At 33.9% G+C, this 25,547-nt stretch overlaps 1 protein-coding gene across 2 annotated transcripts; it reads right to left on the bottom strand.

Annotated features, from left to right (window-relative positions):
- Nucleotides 1-3,076: 3,076 nt before the first annotated feature.
- On the bottom strand, nucleotides 3,077-25,098 carry LOC130804415 (E3 ubiquitin ligase PQT3-like). Of its 2 annotated transcripts, none has more exons than XM_057668839.1 (15): nucleotides 24,702-25,098; nucleotides 24,503-24,584; nucleotides 18,759-18,828; nucleotides 17,197-17,276; nucleotides 15,029-15,093; nucleotides 14,868-14,940; nucleotides 14,637-14,767; nucleotides 13,510-13,680; nucleotides 13,208-13,435; nucleotides 12,519-12,566; nucleotides 12,382-12,422; nucleotides 8,306-8,396; nucleotides 8,003-8,165; nucleotides 5,524-5,658; nucleotides 3,077-4,950 (listed from the first exon to the last, which is right to left on the bottom strand). In XM_057668839.1, exons 1-15 carry the CDS (start codon nucleotides 24,871-24,873, stop codon nucleotides 4,314-4,316), a joined length of 2,187 nt encoding a protein of 728 aa, XP_057524822.1. In that variant the 5' UTR covers nucleotides 24,874-25,098; the 3' UTR covers nucleotides 3,077-4,313. The 2 variants fall into 2 exon arrangements, with proteins under 2 accessions (XP_057524822.1, XP_057524821.1); XM_057668838.1 differs by having other exon boundaries at nucleotides 8,003-8,195; nucleotides 24,702-25,097.
- Nucleotides 25,099-25,547: the final 449 nt, after the last annotated feature.

Below are 25,547 nucleotides of genomic sequence, written 5' to 3'. Positions count from 1 at the left end.
ATTATCCAAATCGTATATCAAAGAATTTTTTTACAATTGCTTCAGAGCGATATTTAGCTAGTGAAGTATGAGTGGTAGCTTAATGATCAATTTTCAAAATCGGCAACCAAATCTTGTTTGAAACATCAATATTTTTTAAGGTAACCAACATTGCGCTTCGATTAGGGATCTCAGCAGCGAAAATTTAAACTACCTCAATTGTCCCATCAAAATTTTTAATGCTATTTATCAATCAATTTTATTTTATATTTTATTCTTAATTTAAATATCAAAAAAATAGTCAAATTGAATCTTAATTAATTTACTTTAATATAAATTATATTTATATTTATTTTAATAATTTTTAATTATGTAGAATTAAAGATACTTAAACTTGAATTCGTATATAAATATAATATAAAAATCAAATGGAACAATTGATATGAATTGAAAAAAATATACAATAATGAATTGAAAAAATATTATACAGACGATTGAACAGTAAAAATGCTCTCAAACAATGCAAAATAGAAATTTTGTTTTGGAGAAATATGTAATGAAATCAATAATAAAAGAAAATTTTCAGTTCATTTTTTTTTTTCCTTTTTTTAGTTTACTTAAGAGTCTAGATGTACGATTTTTGTTAACTTCTGTATTTTGAGACTATTTTTTCTCTTTAAACCTTAAAAAAATGGGTAAAGTATATGAGAAATTAATTTTAAAAAAACAATGTATTTTTTTATATTTAATAAAACTTTTCATGAAACTTGAAATTTTTGTAACTCTTGACTTGTTACTCTTGTATAGAGGAGCAAGTTTTGAGCGGATAATAGACCTAGCATGCTTATATAAATTTGCTCGCTGTTTTAAACGTTCGAAAACTCAACTGACATTGTAGACATAATTTTTTTTTGTCGCTATAACAAATATAAAAAATAAAAAAAATACTATCTTGAAGGTCCAAACGATAGATTCCACACAGAAAACATAATCACAATTTAGGTCTTAAAATCAATGAAAATAATACTATGCATTGTCCAAAAAGTGAAATATGACTACTAAGTAATGCATAGTGCTTTTCAGACTTTTGTTTTGGTGTTTCAAAGTTAAAAGTTTTAAATTCTATAGTTCATTATCATTTCACCATTTAATATTCACTTTTAATCGAGCTGTATAAATCCATATTAATAGACTTTTAAAGTAATCTGACTATGGATTTAGAGTCTAGACTCTTAGAGTATTATCCAGAGTTTTGACACTTTATTAATGATACCCCTAAGTTTTTATCAATGATGTCCTCGTATTATTAAGCGTTTTACAACTGTAACCTTTTAAAACTTTTTCCGTCAAAAATCGTCCAAAACCATTAACTTTCTTTTATGTTTTGAATTAAAAAATAAAAAGAAAAAAAAGTTAATAGTTCTGGACGATTTTTGACGAAAAAAGTTTAAAAAGGTTACGTTTGCAAAATGCTCAATAGTACGAGGGTACTATTGATAATTAAAAAAACTTAATGATACCATTGATAAAATGTCAAAACTCAGGAATACCATTAATAATTTCCCAAAATAAAATAAAAAATTTTAAAATTGTACACTTAAAAATATGCAGGCAAATGGGTCTATCCACGGGTATTATTTTGTCCTGTTACTTGCCTATTTATCTTAGCGGGCAGGTGATACCCATCCATATTTTAATTTATATATAAGTATTGTGCAAACCCGTTTGTTTTTCGAACCGGATGGGTTGAGCTTGCGGGTAGTCCGCCCACTCTTGACTTAAACTCGATCAAATAAAAAACAACCCAACTTAAAAATGACCCAAATCAAAGATAATCAAACTGAATGCAACCTAAAACCGACCTAAGCAACTATTTTAGGCACTTTAAAATGAGATACAGTAATTGATTACAATCACTTCTATCTCATAACATTTGCTATAAGGACAAAATTTAAGCAAATATGAAAATGAATAAAAATGGGTAAAAAAGTTATTTATAGGAAAGTGAGAGCAATGTGTAAATTAGATAAAAAATAGTCAATATATGTGGATAAAAATTAAAGAAAATTATGACTTATGGTCAAAAATAAAAACATAGCAAGACCGATAGAACGATGGGAACAATTGCTCAAACTTATCTTTGTCGTACTTCATCATCCTCCATCCCTCATCCCCCATCTCCCATCCCCTATCCCCTATCCGACTTATACTGTTGTATTACTCCTAAGCACCAATATCCAACTAATTACGTTAAAATAAACGTCTATATTTGATCCGATATGAAATTTACCTAAAATATAAACGAATATCAAAACGTTGTACCGTGTCACCCTAAAATGACCCCTCTAGGAAAATCCAAAAGAACTAATTTAAACTCAACCATAACTCAAGCTCAAACATTTTGACCCGATTTTATTTTTGACAAACTACTAGTTCCAAGTCATTTTTTGAGCTTATATTTCTTTCTAGATGCCTAGAGTTACTGGTGCTATTTTATGCAAAAAATTTAATAAATTTTCATAACGTTTTTAAAAATAATTAGTGTTAAGATTATTTTTTATAACATCTTAACCTCTTGGATCGACCCAAATAAATCGGAAATGAAAACAACCCGACTCGAAAATGACTTATCCAAATATTACCCACCTGAAAACACATAGACCGACCTTTTCGTATCTACTTTTACCTTAATAACTCGAAAAATTCAAAATTCCCTACCAAAATTTCATTCTTCCCCTAAAATTTCATCCTCCCCCCATGTCCCATAAGAGGGGAGAACCACTGGCCACCACCGCACATCAAATAACATCATGAAGTATATATCTCTAGCAATCTTGCATTACCCTTTCTTTATTTCTAAAAGTTATCACTATTTTGGCGTCCTTTTTGCTCTTACCATTTCTCGGCCAGCAAACTCGTCATAGCCAATACTAACCTGCTGAAAAACCACCGCAATTCTCAAGTCCGTCCTAGGCTCGATAAAATGAAACCATAGTAGATTATACAACTTTACATTGCTACTACACTAAGCTTCTACCTTCACCGTCATCTATAGGTGATGTAAAAAACAACTACACAAGTACACGGAAAAGCTGAATCACTTTATCAGAGACTTCCTCTTATAACTGTTTCAAAGGCTATTAGCTAATTAAGCTACGAGAACCTTTCAAGAAATGAAAAATGACCAAAGAGAAACTTCCCATTGAGGACTCAAGAGCGCTGCTATTAGCTATTAGCATTTAGCAGAGTCAAATAAATCACGCCTATTCCTTAAAGGGTGTTTGACAAATGGAATCGTGAGATAGTTCATCGAGTCTTGAGATTCGACTTCGGGGCTAAAAAAATCACATCCTTTGTTATGTCACACGTTTAGTTAAGACTTTGAGACTTTTACCTAATTTAAATTCCTTCCCTATTCCTTTTCCTTGTAAATAAACATGGACTTGAGAATTTCTTTTATAAATATCCATTCCCTTCCTCAAGTCCCTAAACACCCTCCTGAAGCATGTACTACTTTCCATCCCTCCTCCCTATCCACACTTTGAATACCTTTCTTCAGCAAATTTTTATTCCCAGATCCCACACCAAAAAATAATTTCCATACCATATACTTCTATTCTTCAATAAGACATTTGCAAGCATAATAGCCCAAAAACTACCAACCAGAACCATTGTATCATAATTTGAAATCATCCTTTTTTTCTTCCCTTGACATTGAGGAAATGACATGTAACAGAACTGTCAACAGTTCTCCCAAAACAGGACTTTGAAGTGGGTAGATCAAAAGAGAGGAGCTGAACCGAACCAATTGTCAAATTACATACCTGAAGTCCTGAACATTACTCATCAGGATAGGAATATCCTGAGAGAAGCATAAAGTCTGAGGCATTGAACACAAAACAGCCTCAACATACCTTGAACAGCTTCTGAATTGTGTTGGAAAAGACGAGAGTCTGCTAAAAAAAGCATCCAAAGCAAGCTATAACGTGGAAAGCACTTATCCTCTTGATATAACTCATTCTCTTAGCATCCAACTTCAAGCTAAGAATACGAAGTGGGTTAGAAGTATAAATAAAGGTTAATCATGAGAAGTCCAAAGCCGAGCACCCTACTAGATCTGTGTCAAAAAAGCCAAACAAACAAATATTAGCTCTCACAGAAAGATGCATGTTCAAATCTGTGTGGTTCACGATTAATTCAACTTTTATGAGAAACATGAAAATAACCTAATGTATAAACTATGTTGATACAATTACCTAATCAAAGATGATCAAGGTTGTAATTTGTCATCCTTTTGTATACACTATTACCTCAGAAAACATGTGTTGCCAGCCCTAATGAAATCTTTTTCGTTTATTACTCTGACAAAATTCCCTGTAATCATCTGGATATTTAATCTTCTCACGATCATGATGCATTTCCTTACCATTGAAAACTGCAGTTTTATTTGGACACCGGGATCTATGACTGGACACTTCTCGCCTTTGCCTTTGCCTAGCACCATCACCAGAGTAGCTGCGCTCCAAGCTAGACCTAGAGCGGCTGTGAGAATGTCTGTCAGATTTTCTCTCGTCGTGTTCCGTTCTTCTCCTTTTGCTGGTTTCTTTGTTCAAAGGATAATGTCTCTGACTAGAAGCAGGACCATGATGCACTCCTTTCCCATCGTCTCTTCTAACAGTTCCATGGAGCTTCTCATGCTTATCTTCTCTACGACGAATCCTGCTATCAAGCACATTTCTTTCTGGAGATGATCTATCTGACTGAACTGTCCAAAGATCTTTCCCGTACTGCAAACGTTGATCAGTATTCCTCTGTCTATTACAATTTGAGTTTATATCACCATCTGAATTATCCCGACTTCTATGCTTTCCTTCAGACCTCTTGCCAAAGCTGTCACCAGATTGAAATGAGCCTCTTTCTGTATAATCATGGGGGGTATTCGGATTCTGGTCTCTGTGAAAATTCTGTTCTCTGCAAAATCCAATTTATCCGAGAATGTATAAGTACTGAATTTAAATAAATACCTTTTTGATGAGAAAAGTTAATGTAATCAATTAATGTAAAGGAGAAAAAACAGAAATGAAACTATTTAGCACAAACCAGGGAGATACAATATATAGACCATGCTGTGATGCATTATCTCAATCAGCTAAAAGGGAGTAAGTAGAAAACTTAAAAATGACATGCAGCTGATCAACAGACAATACATAACAAAATGAAGTAACAAGAAACCTCAACCAGCCAAAGTTTTTTTTGGAGAGGAGGGTAGATTTGCAGAGTACACAATTACCCATCATCAATATATATATAAAAAAAAAAGCAACATTCTGTGGATTCATGAGTCATGACAGTGAAGAGATAACCCCCTACGCCCCGCCCCACCCCCACCCCCACCCCAAAAAAAGGCGAACCAACAAAATAGGAGGAAAAGTTTGGCATGACCATTTCGATTGTAAAATCTTAAGGCAAAACTAGAAGTACAATTTTCAACTAATTAAATAAAACTACTAACACACAAACAACGCAAAAAATCAAAACAAGTACCTTTTCAAAGCTACATCATAATATCTCTGTAGGTTTGCATTGTTCTGAGGCCCCAGAAATTCTACCTGTCTTGGATGCTGAGCAGTATTTCCAGCTTGTAATGCCATGCTTCCCATATTAATATATCCATTGGGCCTGTGACATTAGCCATAAGTCAGTTATCAAAGAAATAAATTCTACAGGGTTAAAAAAGAAGAGGGACAGGGCTATAGATTTCTGGCATCTACAAAAGTGCTCGGCAGGAGGAGTTTATCAAGAACAGGCAAACATCCGAAAGGGATTTGTTATCCATTTCAGACAGAACTAAAACTGGAGGCTCACCATTTTAACACTGCACCTTACACATTTCAAAACTAGTACATGATGCACGTTACAAGAAAGAAAAAGACAGAAACATATATGCGCAGTTGTTGATACTTTTTGACTTGTGAAGGTTATATTTTCAAAGAAAACAACAAAATCAACTTTAATAAATTGGGAAAGATATAATTTAACAGGTGCAACTTTGGCCAGCCATAGCCTCATATCTGATTTTTAAAACACGGATAAATTATCTGTTTTTTGGAAACCGGATATTCGATTTAGAAACCGGATCTGGATCGGATCATTGGCAAAACCGGGGTATCCAGTTTTCTATTTTTTTTTATTTTCTTTTAAAAATGTAAAAATATTTTTCAATAAATTTTTTTTAGGTTGTTAAATTTAATAATTGAAGTTTGTACAATTCACAAGTATAAGTTGTATATCCGGTTTTCTATTTTTTTTTCTTTTAAAAATGTATAAATATTTTTTAATAAATTTTTTTTAGGTTGTTAAATTTAATAATTGAAGTTTCTACAATTCACAAGTATAAGTTGTATAATTAATATAGACTTTTGAAAATACAACCATATTTCTAAAATGATTTGTATTCAAAGTTTAAAAAAAAAGCTTGATAAAAAAAAAAGCGAAGTAAGATTAAATATTTATGTGAAAAAAAACGTAAAATTGTTAAAAAAAAATTGTAAACCAGGATATCCGGTATCCGATCCGGATTAAACCGGGTATCTGGATTTTCCAGATCCAGATCGACCCATATCCGGTTTTGAACACCCCTAGCCTCATAGGTTGAATTTTGTCATTTACAAGGTCATTCATTACAAGAAGATGAATTTTAAGTTTCAGGGCGATTATTGGTTGCGAAAACCAAAATAATGATCCTAACAAATCTGAAACAACAAAATTAGCTCCAAGCCCCACTGTTCATTTCAGCTATCCTTAGTTGCTCATACTTACATTTAGGTTGGAGACTAAGAATTAGTTCACCTGAATTAAGAAGCTACTGGGAAGTTGCAAAAACTGGTCACAATTCACCATACACAGTTCAAAGACTGACATTTGTTTCACAAAGCAAGGATTGATTGTATTGTATATAAATATAACTAAATCAACACTATAGTATTATTTCTGATGATAAATATAATTATGATGGCTAAAAAGAACACCAATATATTCGAGGGAAATTAGTGATAATTGATAAGTAATGAAAAATTCCAATCACTAAAGACAAAAATATGATAAGGTAGTTTCAAATAAAGGTATTCTCTTGTTAACGGTGAAAGTTTGAAGATGAGCGAATGCCTTGTTTTAGTCATGGTGGGAAGTGTATTGAGGTATATTCAACTTTTATTCTCTCCATGACAATGAGGGTGCAGGAACGGGAAGACAGATCAAAAGAAGAAAGAGCAAAAGGAATTAGAAAGAGGAAAAAGAAAAATTCTTTCTAAATTTAAAGACAATACCAAATAGATTATCACGACTCCACATTTTGTCACGTCTCTATAAATTGATTTTTAATGTTACTATCAGGCAAAATCTTGCAAACTCACAGGAAAGTTCAGCCTGATATTTTTTTAATTACTAAAATCAACCTCATATGATCAAAAAGGCCAAAGTTGGCTTCTTGAAAGTAATTTGTATTTTCTTCAACAATAAAGTATAATGACATTTTTGTTGTGATAAAGTAAAAGTCAATAAGCCTATCCGATATTGTGAAGTAAAATCTTTGGCATTGTTTTAATATAGTATAATCTTATTAACAAGCCATAAAAGCAGTCTCATCTGTACGATGACACAGGCTACGTCCCCTCTCACCCAGAATAAAAGTCCTACTCTTACCTCTTGCTAGGATATACTACCACTAGACTATTCTAAATTCCTTATTGGTAGATAAAGGAATTTTCAACAGATAATCTTTCCTCATTGCTATGAAACTAGTTATTTTCAACAGATAATTTTCAGCAGATACTCTCAGCTCAATTATCCAAATTAGTTACACTTCAAACTTCTTACAATGGACACCCACTATGGCAGTCATTCAGAGGCTGACACATATCTGTACCAACACTTAAGTTGCCAAATCAAGGAAGACCACGATAATACCAGCTTGTGCACATACAATTTTGATTAAGGTAAAAAAGAGAAAGGTTAGAGCTATTACCCAGAAACAGAATATCCACCATAAGCAGAAGGAGCACAGGAAGAAAATGCATATGGTGAAATAGGACCTGTGTTTGCATTATAGAACATCATTCCAGGGCCCATATACATATTCGTAAATGGCACCTGTGGTGGATTATTAGGCCAACACAATGGTGGATAACCTGAAACAGCCCCAGGAAGAGAGGCCAGACCTGGATTACACAATAAGTTGGCAACAGCATATGAAGCTGAGTACAATTTTGTCTACAGTTTGAAAGAATTAGCTACTAAAATTTCCAGTAAAATAGAGAAAAATAGCTACCATTCCAGTGCCTTGAGTTAGAATTTGGATGACCTGGGCAATCTCTAATCAAATGATCTGAAGACCCACACATATAACATGTTCGAGGACCCTGAAATAAAGCACTACTATGTCAATCACTTATAATTTTATTAAAACTCTCGCAAAAACCTATAGAAGCTTGGTAGCAACAATAGCTAAACCCTACTGTCTAAAAGAATAGAACCATGAATAGAGGTCATGATGGGTAGTAGGCGTAGCAGTGAGAACCTGCCCCACCAGTTCATATTTTGCTTCTAGAGGAAAGTTTGAAAGATCTCATGTAATGTCCAATTTTCAAGTTGTGCATCATATATCTCTCTAAATTAATCACCTAACTTGTGCTAAAGGATCTTGAATGTCTAGGCAACTTTTTGAGGTGTGTGTTTGTGTCAGGGCCTTGGGAGAGGGGGGGGGGGGGGGGGAGGGAAGGGGGACATGAATGCATATAGAAGCCTACAGAAAACTTGACACTACTTTGCAGTCACATCAATAAGCAATGCTACCACCAAGGTAGAATTATGGATTTAAAACAAATCCTTCAATCCCGAAACAAACCATCCTCCAGTTTATATGCATATAGCAGATCAACAAGAAAGCTGAACCTGGTAATTTAGGCCTTCACAGAACTTAACCCTGCTTACTAAAAAGAATTCAGGTAAAGCCCTCAATATTCAACATAGAAAGTCAAAAGTTAGCTGGCCAACTGGATGGCAAAATGCATTCCAGAAGCTCCATTTTAAAACCTAAAAAATGTCCACATTTTAAAGTTCTTTATTTCTTCGGGAGTTTTGGAAATGCTAGGAATGTCTATATATTTTATTGGAAAAAGTAACGAGGGAAAAATAACCTTACTTGTTATCAAAAACTTTGTTTACAGGACAGGAGAGGGGCAAAATAATTTTTCCACAAAATGCATTTTCCAAGAGCATTATCCAGGGTCAGAGACAACAAAAGTTGTACCAAAATATAGAATGGGTTGCGCCTAATGATGATTGATCACTGTATAAATTATGATATACACATCGGGGAAAAAAAATAGGACCTTTAAAATAGAATGAGGAAAATATAAAACATGTATACCTTGGTTAACATCTCTAATCACCTTTTATTCTTTCATATTTCTTATTAGAATGTCTACGTTAGCTTGCTCTTCCAAAATACTCCCCCTATCCCACCAAATTTTCTCCATAGGCAATTGGTGAGCATACCAAGAAAAGTGGGTAAAAGTGGTATTTTATGGTAAATAGTGGAAATGTGTGGATGAGATAAAAAAGTAAGTTAAATGTGTGGATAAAAATTAAAAGAGTGTATGTCACGGTCAAAAGTTGAAATGAGGAAAACTTGGATGGATGGACTAAAAGAAGATCGGGGCAAATCTTGTGGGACAGAAATACATCATAAGCCCAAAAAAAGGATGCATCATAAGTTGGTAACGCATCAGCCGAGTCAAAAGGTTTCAAAATCTACCGAATTGCTACTAATTGCATCATCAAGGTGTAGAAAAAAACATTTAGGGACATTCCAAGGGCAATTCATTGTTTAGGCAGATATTTGACATAGGACATCATCTTCATTCCTGCATCACTATAACACGATTGCAACCGGAATCCAGTCTTGTACAATGGGCCACATGAGTTCTTCGTAGAGAAAAATGTCATAAATCAAATTCAAATAAGGCTCATTTCTCCAATTTTGACTCTCCAACATCATGTAAAACATAGTTGACTTTAGAGATGCACTACACTCCCAAATTAACATATAAAATGAGAACATAGTGGGCATTGATGACATGTTCATGTGTATAACTAGGCAAACAACATTGCATGCGCATGAGTGTTTTACGTGATTAGAAAATTAGTAGTCTTTTGGCTAAACTTAGTAATATTAAGTCCATAAAAAACTAAGTTATCACTTTAATTACATGTACAATTGGTGGTATTCTACTTAGATTAGAGTTACAACTTTAACATAATTAAAAGCAGGAAAGCTATTCTATACTAGTTAGAAGTCATATGAAGATTGAAGATTTGAAGATTGAATATGCAGAACATTTGGTTCAAAAACCTTATTCTTTGTTAAGTGAAGCCAACTGTTACAAAAACCAGTAGATCTTGGCGTAAGTAAAGCATTGAAAGACATTGTTCAATTGCCAAAATGTTGAGCAATCCACCAGTGAATTTCAAAATAAGTTAGAACATAATGCATGAACCACTACCAAAAAACGTACTTAACTATCCCTAGTCTTAAGTTGAGCAATCCTCAAAAAAATTTATTCCACATTGGCACGGAAACTACTGGAGCAATGCTAATCCTAGTGTTTTGTAGGGGTTTTCACAAATGGTAGTAATAAGTGCTGAGCTGATAACTGACTTTGTTATTGTCCAATGAATTCTTTTACAAGGTTAGTACATTCGAATGTCTATCAAGACAGCAGCTCAGATGGAAGGGGCCAAGTACATCATCAAGCCAATTCTTGGGAACAACCTCTTTGTAAAATTTTTAATTTATCTTAGAAAATACCTATGAATATTATAGCCATTATTTGACGAAATCTTGGTACTAAAGATCCACACTAGAGAAGATGAAGATTGTTTCGGTCATGAAGATACGAGATACTCAACAACATCAAGAAAATTTTCAATATGATGATTTAATTCAAATAAAATTCAAAGGTATCAGTAGATGCCCTATCTAATGGAGATCTTTCTTATGACAATATGACCATGTTTTCTGTATTAATATGATGTATAAGGCTCACCACAGCAAGGCTTAGTATCACACAACCCTGTTCTTAAAATATCAATAACTTGTTAATTTAAGGAACACTAAATTCAGTGTGTAAGCTTAATAAAAATTTTAGGTTGAAAGGATTTTATTTGAATAAAAAAATGAAATAGGAATGACGTAAGGCATTGAGACGAAATTTTCTTCAACGTATGTCAGCAGATTTTAGCAAACGAAGCTAGATGTTCTAATGTGAAACTCATTAGGAAATCTTTTAAACATTTTCCTATGTCTATCAGGTAACACAAATCACTAACTCTACTTGTTCAAAAACCTAGATATATCCACTGTAATGTTAGCAAAAATCAATTTATCACTCTTCGTATTCAGATGAAAAACAAAAGACCCAAATTACAGCACCTTCTAGTCAATGTGCATGAAACAACCTCATTGTGTTATTGCCTGTGTGATGCTTTGGACATCTAAAAGATACTAACACCATACCAAAGATCTTAAATGTTGCCACGAAAACTCAATGTATATGGAGCACATACCAAATAAATGTCAGATAACCTAACCTAACAAGGATCTACTATGGTGTAACAAGCATTTCCATCATAAAGGAAGATATAAAATATAAAAGAGTTAAAACAAAAAGAATCAACAAGATCAACAATGCCAATTCCTAAATCCAAACAATATGGTGTGAAACACCAGAATCATGTCACCATATCCATATTCCTAGTAATGCGACCAGTACTAGAACACCGAATGAAGCAAAAAACAAGTCACAAGGATCATCCAAGGTAAAAACATGCACACAAACTAACAATTACAGAAGTGGAAGTTCTAATATTTCACATTCTAAAAACTTTTCACCATATTTTCACATCAAACAATGAGTATAGCAATGTATGTGTTGTAAAATTATCTTGTAACTTCATATTTTACTGAGATATCTGAGTAATGCTAGCTTTTAATTTATCTTCCAATCCTGTGATACCATTTGTAAGGTTAATGAGAAAGCTGCTACAATGAATGTAACAGAATCTCAGTGTAAGTGAACTCTCTTTGAGAATTTGGAATAATGGTGAGGATAAGTTTACATGTAAGCATGCAATCAATTAGAATCTTATTGGAGGTCTAAAATCTGATTCGGAGGTCAACATTCCGATCTGGGGGTATCTTAACTCTTAAGTTAGGATAGAAATGTAAGGCAATCTATGTCACATACTCAAATCAAGAACCTCAACAAATAAACAAACTTGGAAAGTCATAATTTTCGTTATGCTAAACATAATAAAATTAAATCTAATAGATTTAGTACTTACTCTATTTGGTCGACCAGGAGCAAAGAAATTCCTTTCCCCACCTAAAGAATGGAATCTCTAGATTATTAAAGTTTGAAACTTAGATGAAAATGATCTCCATACTATAGTTGAAGAGATACTAAAAACTAACGACATACCTCCGGTAGTAACACGAGATACCTCCCCTTTATTGGAGCAAGAATTTACTGCAACAAAAATTTCATATAGAACAAGGTGGCAACATAACATCACTCAGATAAGGAAACTCAAAAAAAAAAAACAAAAACAAAAAAAAACGCTACTATAAACATCATCCAAAATTTGCAAAAAATATTTTGAAACAAAATATACAAGCAGGTATTTATAATGGTATAGTGAAATGACTCATTCAATCTTTTAAGAGTTTCATATTTGTGAAGTTGCAGATGCATTTCTCAATCAAGGGTAAACAGGAAAAAACCTACTTGTTATTAAAAGGATAAGGTTGCGTACATTCAACTTTCCTGAAGCCCACCAAAACAAGAAACGACTTGGCACCCAGGTAATAGCATGCTGTGGTTGTTTCTTAATGATGACTTTTAACCAAATGAATTATTCAGTATTTTGTGAGCATATTCATGTCCTACTAATTCATTTCTGATGCCAAGCCCGAGCAGACAAGGGATGGGGTAAGTAGATGACAAACATTGTAAAAACTTGTCACATCAATGAGCAATACCCTATCTATTATAATATGGCTTTAGAGGAGGAGAAGGAGGCTTCATGCATAACTGCTCTTTGACTCTTGTAGTTACACTTTAACTCTTGTAGGTACATGATAGAGAAAGAGCTAAAAAAGTGTCATTACCTTCATTAGTTCCAGCCAAACTTTGTGGCTCATTTTCCCCTTGGAATTCACTGAAGTCATCTGGGGGCTCATGATTATGCTGATCAGCGAGATGAGTATACCCAGGAAACTTGCTTTGCATTGTTTGGTTTGATCTGTTCCAAGTTGTACATCGGTTCAACTGCATATGCCTCTGGGGGATGGCTGTAGCAGAAGAAATTTCTTTAACTTGAATTCCAGATTCCCCATCTGCATAGCAACGGTCAAATGGTTACCAAACTCACATAGTAATTTGTCAACAAACTTCTCCCGTTAAAGAATACCTGGTGCATCTCTATGAAGATCATTTTCTGATCCATTCAGTAAGAGCTGGGATTCAAGAAAACGTTCAATTGCTTGCCTAAGTGAAACATTTGGAAGTAAATCCTCTGGTCTGCATTTTTTCGATGAACATATAGGACATTTTCCTAATTCAGATAATGCTACACGAATACCTGGTAACAAAATTTCACAGCAGATAAGTAACAGGATTAACAAATACTCAAAGGCAGCGTAAACCTAAACATTCACTTTTGAAGCCATTCCCCCCTAGGCATCTCTCTCTCTTTCATTGTCTGTGCATAGAAAAATATGGATAACAAGTCTATGCATTTGTGCATGTCACTGCAGTAGTTATATAGCATGGATGCTTTTATCCGTGTAGTATGTAGCTTTGGTGCAAAACCAAATGAGAATTGTCTATATAGAAGTATTGAGAACCTTGTAAAACAAGCTCATGAACATTCTAGCGAACATAAGCAAAGCTCAAACACTATAAGGCATTCGAACCAAAATGAATAATCAACTTTCAGGGCAGGAATCAACTTTCAGGGTCTAACATAGATCCAAGTCCGACACGTGTCCAACTGCCCAACTCAACAATGATTGAAAATTTTAATCACGGAGAAAACATCCAAGATTTGGACACATGTAAGCCGGTAAGGAATGCAACAGTAAACATAAAAAATATACCTACAACCTTTAATTTGAGCTATGAATATCTAAATCAATATTTAGAAAGGTAAAAAAAATATGCTCAAAGTACAAGTAACAATGTCAGACCCATCTGCCGGTCATGGGCCGAAAGCCTATTAATGATTAGTATTTAATCTTATTTGATTCTAGAAACTAAATATAGAAATATTCAGAGGATTAAGGGAAAACTAAATATAGAGAGCAGTCAGGCCTTTTCACCATTTTCTTAAAATCCACTGATCCACATGACCTAAATTTCCTAAAAAATGCAAATGCTACTATCCATTAAGATATCTGTTTCAGAATGTGAAATAAGATCTATACCCAATTTTTTATCACTATATTGCAATGTATACGTTTATTGGTTCACACAGAAACAATAACATACGTCTATTTGTGAAAAATTAAGCTCAAGGGTTTATATATGGCAACTTACATTTTGCACAGAAGCTGTGTTGACAGCATGGTATCATGACAGCCTCTTTGAAAAAGGTTCTGCAAAGTGAACATTTCAGCTCCAATGGCATTGCACTGTTCTCCATGCTTAAATGTTTTACAGGAGCAGTTCTTCACATAACATTCAAATAATCAGACTAAAGAAACAAGATATCTTTCATCATTTCAATTCAGGAATATCGAGCCCAACAAAACTTTACAAAACATTCACCTTTCCAACTCCATATGTTCTTCAAGTTTGGGTTTAGGCATTACCAGTGTACTCCTCTCATTTGCACTAGAATCTGACAAAATGAACGTTTTAAAATATATAATGAGTAAGTGACAACTGAAAACCACCTTCTTGAGTAGAAGGTATAGTAGAATTTTTACCTTTCGGAGTCGATTGTTGGGCTCCTTCAAGTTTTTGACATCTCAATAGTACCTCCTGAGTACCTCTGTACAAATCATTCATACTAAGTTAACATGTTTATGCACATATATTTTAATGCACTGCGTACCCCTGAAGCACCTCGAACAACAAGAGAATTCTATAAACTTTGACCAAGGAAACAGCTAACTAATCCAAACAAGCAAAATGTCCACCAAGAAACTTATTTTATATGTTCCCAGGTCTCTTTCATCCCTTCCTATCTCCCAACCCTAGCTTTATACTACCACAATACCACCCAATCCCTTTACTTTCTTGCCCCACCCTTGCAATATATCAGCCGCATCACCACATCGCAAATATATTGTAAAGATTTGAGTATCTTGTGACAAAAATATAGGTCGAGACAACTGTGCAACCATTTAAGAGCATGACCAAAAATGTATTAATGCATACCCTCTCTCAAACCGTCAAAGAATTAACATGGTTTAAGTGATAATTTGTTGAAGTTCCACTTCCAACAAGGAAGAGTATAAGACATTCTCTATAAGAGAATAATATTGCCTCATGTTGTGGTTGTTACAATAGATAGAATAGGAATTTTGATAACACAATAATTGGCTGAAAAAGTTTACATTTGGTAGAAAAGAGACAAACTCAATGATAGCTTAGCATAAGAGAGATCTGGATTTTCTGCAAAAAAGTTTGTTTGTTGAGTAAGGTCAAAATCATACAGGATTAAAAAGGTAACACCATTACAATGACTAACCAGAGTAAAAAGAACTTGGTATGAAAATGGTCGATGAAGGCAGTTTCAAGAAGCAAACTTTGAGAAGAGACTAACAATGCTTGGTACCATACAGGGAAGTGCAAAAAATAGTGTGGGAATGATAAAAACAAAATTAGCACGATTGGTTACATATTGAGACTTTGCTTTTGAAATATATTACTTCAAGATATGTATGAAACAAAATAATTGATTCCATAACCATTGCAAACCCATGCCTGTCCAGGATCATATACCTCTCCCACCCCAACTCTTTTCCCTCACCCTCTGAAACGGAATTCCAATCTAGACATCATCTACACACGGCTCGGAACTACCCTCTAAAGAGAAGACAGTGGTAATCAATATAGATTAAAGAATAGAGCTACATACAGCTAATGACATTCTGACCTTAAGAGGTTAAGAGCTGTCCGTACAATTACAGAGAAGGCGACAGCCTATGGTCTTAAAAAACATTGAGAGACAGAAAACAAGGAAAAAAATCCTACCAAATCCATCCCTAGGTAGATGGTAGATAAATGCCAAAAAATGTTATTTAATGAACATTACTGGTACATACTATTGTAAACCAGAATACATGTAAAAAGGCAGAGCCTAGGTGCAAACCATGGAAGTGCGAGGAAGTGAGGCGCCAAAAAATTACAAAATGTTGTAAATGTTTCAAACAGAGGCTTTTTCATTTAGTGTGCACCTGTTTTACGTCAAAGATGCACCTTTCTGCACTTTTGTACATACGGTGCAATTGATTGAAATGCCTCACACAAAAATATGGAAGTGCTAAAATTGTTGCGCCTTGAGCCCAAATGCTCAGGCGCAACATTGAAACACTGTTTAGAACCAGAAGAATTCCTGCACTTGAAAGCTACGTTACTCGGACTCTTCATTTTGCTTCACGTATCCGTGTCCGATCCTTGATGCTCGGAAATTGGTATGACACTTAGACATTTCATTTTAGACGTAAAATTGAATATTTAGACGTATCCAACACTTGTACTCGTACCAATATCCGACAAAGTACCCGAGTTCAAATAACATAGCTTAAAAGTATTCAAATAGATCCATTCTTGATAGAGCTACAGATTTTACTTCTTTTGTGGACTGCAATCAAAAGGCTCAAAAGAATATGCAATTCTTATTTATATGAAGTTGCAAATAATGTTTGATATTAATTATCAAGGGTCAATCAAATACAACCTCTTTGGTGGTAAGGTTGCGTACATCCAACCACCAAATCCAACCTAGGATGGAGTCACGATATGGCATTGGAGTATGAAATGTTGTCGTATATAGAAACTGAGGAGAATGGATAATCCAAGTCTCAACATCTACAGACTCCATTCATTTCTTTCATTTTTTGCAGAAATGTAAAGCGGATTCACATACCTCTCGGCAGCATTATCCTTTTGCCCGTTCTCGTTCAATAGTGGATTTCCATTGGGAGAGAAGATTGTGTGAGGTGTATCCTGCAACATATTACATAACCCAAAAAATTTAAAATCCATGCACATTAGTGATTAGCAACTAACTTACCTACATAAATTAAATGAGAATCAACCTATATTCCATGTTAAGTACACTAACAATAACAAGGACTAGAAAAGATATGATCTCCATAAATGAATCACATATTAAAGCAAATGAAACTAGTCTGCTCAGTTAATAAAGAAATGCAAGCCTTATAACAGAAATTTAATTATACCCTATCATATAAAATCATTTTGAATATTAAATGCTGAGGAACTATGGTCCAGAAAATATGTTTCTCTTTAGTACGCAAAATGGAAATTATTTTCTCAATTACTCGAGAAAACACACAATGAAAAGAATTAAAAAAATGCTCTTCATGTTTATCATAAACCATTAGTAAACCATGTAGTCAAAATCTTTTACCAAGCCAACACTATCAGCCAAAAACTAACATACTCCCTCCGTTCTTATTGGTTCTTCTTTTCTCCAAGTAAAAATTTCACAAAGTTTTTCTCGTTAAGAATTTTCCCATTTTTGGACATTTTATGGACCAAAATAACCACATTTTTCTAAAATATTTTACTAAAATGGCATCACATATTTACAACTTTGCCCTAAAAAGTAACATGATTCCCTCGTTTTGTGTACCCTTCCGTCTAATAAATGTTATAATTTTTTTCCCTTTTGTTCTTTCTTCTATAATTGTAAATTTGCAATTTACAATTTCCAAAGCACCTATTCATTGCACAATATTAGAATCTTTCAAAACCATAATATCCCTCGGTTTCTTCCCATATTCCAAATGAGAAGAACAAACAAGATCAGAGAAAGTATTGCATTTCTGCACACACCAAGCATTTATAAGAGTTTCACGGTATAAACAACACAAATTGGACAATAAGTTATTATATAAGCTGAACTTAGGTGTAACTTGTAAAATTAAATTAAATTATCATGACATAGTTAATAATCTCAGGCTGCTTAATGATGTTATACTATATTCCATTTCCAAATACAAACATTACCCAACGTACCAATATATAAGCTTAGCGAACATGATGCAAAAAAAATTTAAAACAGAGCAGCAACCTAATAATTGTAAACAACACTAATGATAATCCTACAAAAGTATGCATAGAATTCAATGATCCTAGAAACAAATAAAAACATTAAGATAATATTTCACTTTTTTTATCATACATGTCAAGAACAAAATCAGAATCTTGACAACAAAGTGATATCCCTACTTCCAGACGCTAAACTAGTTATGTTATCTTAATGTTCTCACTAACAAAAGAAATCGACGTCATGATAGATATCATCATCTAGTACATCCCCACTTCTAAAGCTAACAATTTTAGAGGAAAAAAATTCCCTCTGACCCTTTGATTGTGTTCATCAAAATTTTGGGATGTGAATGCTTCTAAAATAAAGTGGCCTTAAATCAGAGGAGCAGAAGATTTCCAACATCAACATACCAGTGAAGGAGGATCAATGACGTTAACTGATGCAGCATCCCTAAAGCATCCAGCTTGGTTATCCGAAATTCTACAAAGAATTGTGCCAAGTAAGTAACTGAAATAGTATGACATTCAAGGAATGAAACTTGACAAAAATGCTCAATAATGAACTTCACATAAAAACTGTAACATAAAACTGATATTTAAACCAACGCAGTTACCCAAAGTAATTATTTACCTTTACTCATTTTTTTTAAAAAAAAATCCTACCTAAACAAGCTAACTTTCAACATTAAGAATAAGAGGTCCATATTTTTGGAAATAAAGTAACCGAGAACATATGTCAAAAATGAGGAAACTTCTTATGGACTTCTTTACAGAGAGTGATTGAGATGTTTTAAAGATAGCACCGGGCAAACACTCCATATGTCTACTCCAAAGAGAACTGCATGATTCCCCAAGATAATCAATTCTACTAATTCTTACCTATGAATGTTTGAAGCCAATCACCACTTTTCTACCCCTCCGCAATCCAATCCGGTGCATCCTTCAGAGTCCACACTACACAATTTCTCTACGTAGAAATTTATTCAATGGATTCCTTCCTCATTTCAACTTGTTTCACATATGATTTTAATTTCTAATATTAAGATCAAATTCCAAATCAAGAATTTACTTCTCCAAAGAATTAATGCCCAAGTCTATTTCTTTTTTCGATTCGTCCTCACGTCCAAGTCATTACTGACTTAAATTGGCAGCTTATAAAAACACTACCATCTTAGCTACCAACAACCACTTTCTCTTATTTTGGTCCTTTCTAGGGAATCAAAGAACTAATACCACGATGTTAAAATTATATAAGTTATTACTTGTTTCTTTATGTTGAAACTATAGTGATTTTAGTGAAGAAATTGTTCAAATTGTCTTGAGAGGGCTCAGCTTTGAAAGCATGTAGAGAATAAAATGTGTGTGGGCATTTGTGTCACGCTCTATGGAAGAGAGGGAATTTTTTTTTAAGTTTCCATAACAGTAATGCCTATGCCCTGCAAAAATTCCCCTTCTCATTCCTCATTAGTTTTATTTAGTTTGCGTATATGTGAAAGACAATGTTTTCTTGTATTAAAACATCAAATTGTATGTTTCACATTTTGTACTTTTCCTTTATTTTAAGTTTGTGGACAATCCGTGTCTCGATTCATTATAACTATCTGCAAGAATGTGCTTGAATTTATTAGAAACATAGAGCAATTACAAGGCCACATATCATAGAGCAATTCCTCATATTTGCATTTTTAAGAACCTTTTTGAATGATTCCAAAATACTTCAAGTACCTAAAATCCACAACTAAAATCATGCTACGCCAATCATACCAAGACGATTAGACACATAAGAAGTCAAGAAAAGACAACTGCATGGAGAAAAAGATACAAACACTTACCTAGATATGATTTGACCTTCCTACTCTTTAGTGGACACATGAATAAATAGCTATTGCACTTCATACTTATGTTTGTAGACTAACTAGTCCTTATTATAGGCCAGTTATGAAATCACCATATTTTTCATACGGAGTGTCAAGAATGTGGGATGGTAATTCTTAAAAAAATGATGTGATAAAGAGCTTATAATGATATCACAAACAATCCATTCTCATTACATATAGATTCAAAGGTTTCATCTTTGTCGTAGTTTACTCATCACTTCTCAAACAAGCAACCTAATTAACTTATTAGGGATCATCTTGTAAACCAAGTTCCTATATTTCAATGAGGTTTGCTGTAGGAAAACAAACCACCGATTTAATTCTTGTAGGCACCAAAAGAAGACCAACATACTCTACATTGAGATTCAATTTACTATGCTAGGTCCAATATAAAATCCGTCTAAAATACTTTACTTTATTTAGTGACCTTTCCAATAATTGAATAAATGAAATGATTATGGAAACGAACAAAACGATAGCTTAACATGGCTTTGGAAGAAACTTCAATTATGGTAATAAGAAATTAGAATTTCCCATTTGTGTCTTGAGCAACTTAATGCAAACTCAATACTAAAAGTGGAACTAATTAATCCTAAACAACATCTCAACATCGATTTGGAAGAAACTTCAATTATGGTAGTTGCAAGGTACACCAAGGTGAACTCTAAACAGCCTTCTTGATTCTAAGCGTCGCACAAAACAAGAGACGCAGCCCAGGCACGCCTTTTCTTGCCTCACGAGTCACACCTCCCTGCGCCTCTTGGTTTTCTTTTTTTTTTAAATAAAACAACTTTAAGGATTAATACTCAGAACATTTTCAATTGCCAATACGACAAAACCTTAATTACTAATTGTTGTTGCTCGACATTTCCAACTCCAAGCATGCTCTATGATCACCTCATTACAAACCCAGCATTCACCGACGATCATCTTATGTCGTCGACCTCCAGCCGCCAAGTAACTTTCCTTTCTTCTCTTTTCTTCTCCTTAATCTTTTTTTTCTCTTTTATTCTTTTTTCTTATATATTTTGTTCTCCTTTCTTTTGTTTTCTTCTCCTTTGGTTGCATGCTGCTTTTGTTATACTATCATCTTTAATTTTACCCTTTGGCCTTTATTAATATTGTATGTGGCTTTATTGAAGGTGTGGAATTTATTTTCTTAGCTCAACTTTGTTGAATTTTATTATTCTCTAACTTTGATTTTTTGAAATGCTTGATGCCTTCAACAATGATCACTTGTGCAGTTTGATCATGCTTGTGGATTTGTGCTATTATTATAATAATCACTTCTATTGACATTATACATTTTTTAAAGCTTGAACAATGAGTTCATCAATTCATTTGCATCTGTAGACCTTGTAGTCCTACAAGAAGATATGGTATAGCAAATTCCAATGACTTCACTTATTTATTTTAAGGTAAATGCACTAAGGGAGGAGCATAATGAATGACATTTAGTGGAATTTTTTAGGAATATGACTAAATGTGATAAATGTCTAGACCATGTAGTGGAGGAAGTTTTAGCTTTCATGATGAGAAAGGTCAATCAAAGCGAGCAAGTCAAATGCTTCCAATGTCCATGGAAGCTTAAACTCAAAGTGATGAATACGATGATGAATTAGTGAATGCTCAAGAAACTAATCCAATGGCCAGAAAGGAAGGAAGAAGCCTTCCAAAAGAACCAAGAATGAAAGGTCCAATTGACATTTTTGTCACACTTAAAGCTAACCCAAATAAGGGTGGGGGAAAAGAGATTAATAATGTGGTTAAAAAAGAGGCAAGAGAGAAAGTTGTTGGAAAATAGCTAGGTTTTGTTATGATGTCGGCATTCCGTATAATGCCGCCACTTATCCTAAGTTTGGAGGAATGTATGAGGTATTGGATGGTCCGGGATTGAAACCACCTACCACGCATGAGCTAAGGGTTCCACTTCTTAAGAAAGAAGTGCAAGTCACAAACAACGCAATCAAGGAGCATAGGAAAGAGTGAACTAAACTTGGTTGTTCAATTTTATCAAATGGGTGGTGTGATTCAGTTGCATCGAAGGACATTGTAAACTTTCTTGTATGGATGTTTCAGAAGTCAAAAAAGACATCAATATGTTATTTAAAGACTAGTGAAAGTGCTTAGAATGGTTGATGGTAAGAAGTCAGCTATAAGGTATATTTCAAATTAAGGAGGAGCATTACAAGGAGGCCTTTGGGTACATAAATAAAAAATGGAATTGTCAACTTCATTGTCCTTTGCATGTGACTGGTTAATTTCTAAATCTGATCATTACACAGAGGCGGCAAGTTGCAAAAAAGTAATGGATGGTTTGATTGCACGCATTTCAAGATTGATTCCAACATAGTTACAAAAATACAAAAATGTTCTATTTGGAACACAAATGGCCATTAGACAATGAAAAACAAGTCCCCCAAGTAGAAAAATTAAATTAATAGAAAATCTTAATTGCATTTGTTTTGACTAACATGAAAATGACAATGCTTTGTATTCTAATAGCCAAGTGGTGATCTACTTTTGAGCTTTAACTCCTAATCTCCAAAAGTTTGTTGTAAAGGTTCCTAATCTCACTTGTAGTGCTAGTGGTTGTAAAAGGCATTGGAGTGTCTTTCAACATCTTAGCAAAATTCTTCCTATATGATTTTCATACATTTTAGAACACTTACTTTATTTCCACCTTTCAATATTTTTTTCCCAACGTCATACAAAGAAGAGAAATCAATTGGCTCAAAGTCGGTAAAATGATTTGGTATTTATAAAATATAATCGTGTTTTGAGACATCAATTCATTAAAAATGACACCATGGATCCAATTCTTTTGGAGGATATAGATGAAAGTAACGAGTGGTTGCTTGGGAGCATGGAAGATGATAATTCTAGTGATGAAGTAGAGTATGTGTTTGGTGATGATGATTTGACATAGGAGCAAGTTGCTAGAGCTTTTAGTGTTAATGATTTAAGTTGTGATACTAGAGCTTCAAGGATGAGAAATAGTAGGTCATTCCTCTAGAAAAGAAAAAAGAAAAGGGAATGCTTATGAGGATGATATTCCTGATGTTGTTTTAGTTGATGATGAAGAGGAGGAAAAAGAGGATTTTAGTGATGATGAGAACTATACATGAGATGGAGAAGATGCTTATGAGGAAGATGATTTTGATATAGATTTTTAGTGTTTGTAACTTTGCTAAGGTGTGTCACAAAACAATTCAAGCATCAAGAACCACTGTTTGCTTTCTTCACCTTTATCTTTGTTTTAGGAGTAGTTTTTATTTCGTCTATTAACTCAAGAGTCGAGACTATGTTATCGACTTATCGAGTCATCGTAAGACTTTATATGCTAAATTAGTGTGTGCACACCTCGGATACAAAAAGCTTGCGCCTTCGCCTTGCACCTTGTGCCTCAGAAGAAAAAAACATTTTGCTCCTTGGTGCGCCTTGTGCCTCTTAAAACTAAGGGGTCCATAAACATTGAAAGTGATGCGATCAAAGAACGCCAGAGACGCTTCAACTCAACTGTGTATTTTGATTCTCAACTTCAAAAAGTCGGTAAGTTACTCTTCTAGTCCTATAAACAACTTTCCAAGATACTGGATTCAACATGTTGACATAACAACATTACGTTCATTGGACTCATGCACGACTTAACATAACCACAATTATCAATCTAATTGTGCTAAACTAATCTCGAGTGCTATTTTTAGCTTCAATTAAACCATAAAGAAACGTTTTAAGATACCTAAAAGAGTTTGCATGCGTCCCACTTCATCAAAAATCTGAGAATGAATCTAATCTAAAACAAACTTCCAAAGTTACCATTTACTGCAACTAACCTACAAGTAACATTACTACGCTCATCAAACTCATACGCATTTCACGCCTTCAATGTAATCAGTTTCGTTTTGTGCTTACTGGACCTCACGCACTAAGTTCATCTTCATCTAAATCATAGCAACCGTTTCAAAAGATCTCATAAGATTTACATGCATCCACCATCATAAAAAATCTTTAAAACTAACCTAACCTAAGGGAAACGTATTGGCCTATGATCACTTCTATCAGTTCCAAAACAAAAACCTATCAACTTATCACATGTCATTTACGAAACTTCTCTAAGAAAGCAGGCAACGGGCAAGCAAAGATTTAATTAATACCTACAACCAATAGATTTTGTTAGCAAAAGAAAATTTTTCATTGTTTAATTAAGTATTTGTTTAATTAAGTATATCAACAATCATTAAAATTTATTGAAAAAATCATCAGAACTTAAGCAACCTCAACGGAGATGAGTTCGCAGGTACTCGCTTGATAATCACACTCGAACCAGTAGGAATTCTAACACTTTCATCCTTATACTCTGAATTCAACACAAAACACAACAAATTAGTTAGTGGTTGAAATCTCAAACAAATTAAATAAAAAATTAAAATATCAAATGAAAATAATACTAAAACTTGATGTAAAATTGCGAAACCTTCGCCAGAGACAAAATCGGAGAAAACGAGGTCGAAATGATGAGAAAGATTCAAGTGTTTCTTCAAGACGATTATGGATTTGAGATCGCGAATCGAGATTGATGATTGTTCACCGATATTAACAGAGTCAAACGTAGCAGAGCTTCTGAATTTGAAGCGAACAGTAGCCATGGCGGAATTGAGAAACGATGATGAAGGTTTTTTCGATCATATGAATCTGTAGCAAGAGAATACACAGTGCGAGAGACGGAGAGCAAAAAATCCGGAATGACAATTGTGAAAAAGTGATTAATCGGAATTGGAGCTGGTATTAATATGTTCTGTTTTACGGGGTTGGTGGACGGCGGTTCTAATCTTTTCAATCAAGGTTGATTATGGGCTTGATATTGTTTTTCCATATTCAGCTAATCCCGTGAGACACAAATTCTGTATCAGGCGATATCAACCGTGAGTCATGCTCTATATTTAGCTTAAATAGCCTAATAATAAAAAGGCAAAATTATAAATGCTCTATATTTAGGTTAAATAGCCTAATAATAAAAAGGCAAAATTATAAGAAACTACCTAATCTATACGGACTATACCTCTTTTTGTAAAAAACTACCTTATGTAAAAATTTTTGCAAAAAAGTACCTTATATAATACATTTCTTTGCAAAACACTACCTTTTAACGGTTTTTAGCCTTTGACCATTTAATTTAACCCTTGATCGTCACGTCACGCTTTAAACCCATCTTCTTCTTCATTTCAGCGTTTTTCATTCATTTCTTGTTGCTTGTTCCATCGATAAACGCTCCCACAATACAATACCTAGTTCTGAATAAGCCAAGCGAATGAAAAGATCA

This window comes from Amaranthus tricolor, chromosome 17 (assembly GCF_026212465.1).
Source record: "Amaranthus tricolor cultivar Red isolate AtriRed21 chromosome 17, ASM2621246v1, whole genome shotgun sequence".
Classification (NCBI taxonomy): Eukaryota; Viridiplantae; Streptophyta; class Magnoliopsida; order Caryophyllales; family Amaranthaceae; genus Amaranthus; species Amaranthus tricolor.
This window is presented reverse-complemented; position numbering and strand designations above follow the sequence as displayed.

Excerpts from the sequence above, each read along its gene's own strand:
- LOC130804415 (XM_057668838.1), bottom strand. The coding sequence starts at position 24,873 with ATGGCTACTGTTCGCTTCAAATTCAGAAGCTCTGCTACGTTTGACTCT. Across the intron at positions 24,585-24,701 it reads CGATTTTGTCTCTGGCGAAG|AGTATAAGGATGAAAGTGTT; the intron begins GTTTCGCAATTT and ends TGTTGAATTCAG. Across the intron at positions 17,277-18,758 it reads TCATTGATCCTCCTTCACTG|GATACACCTCACACAATCTT; the intron begins GTATGTTGATGT and ends AATATGTTGCAG.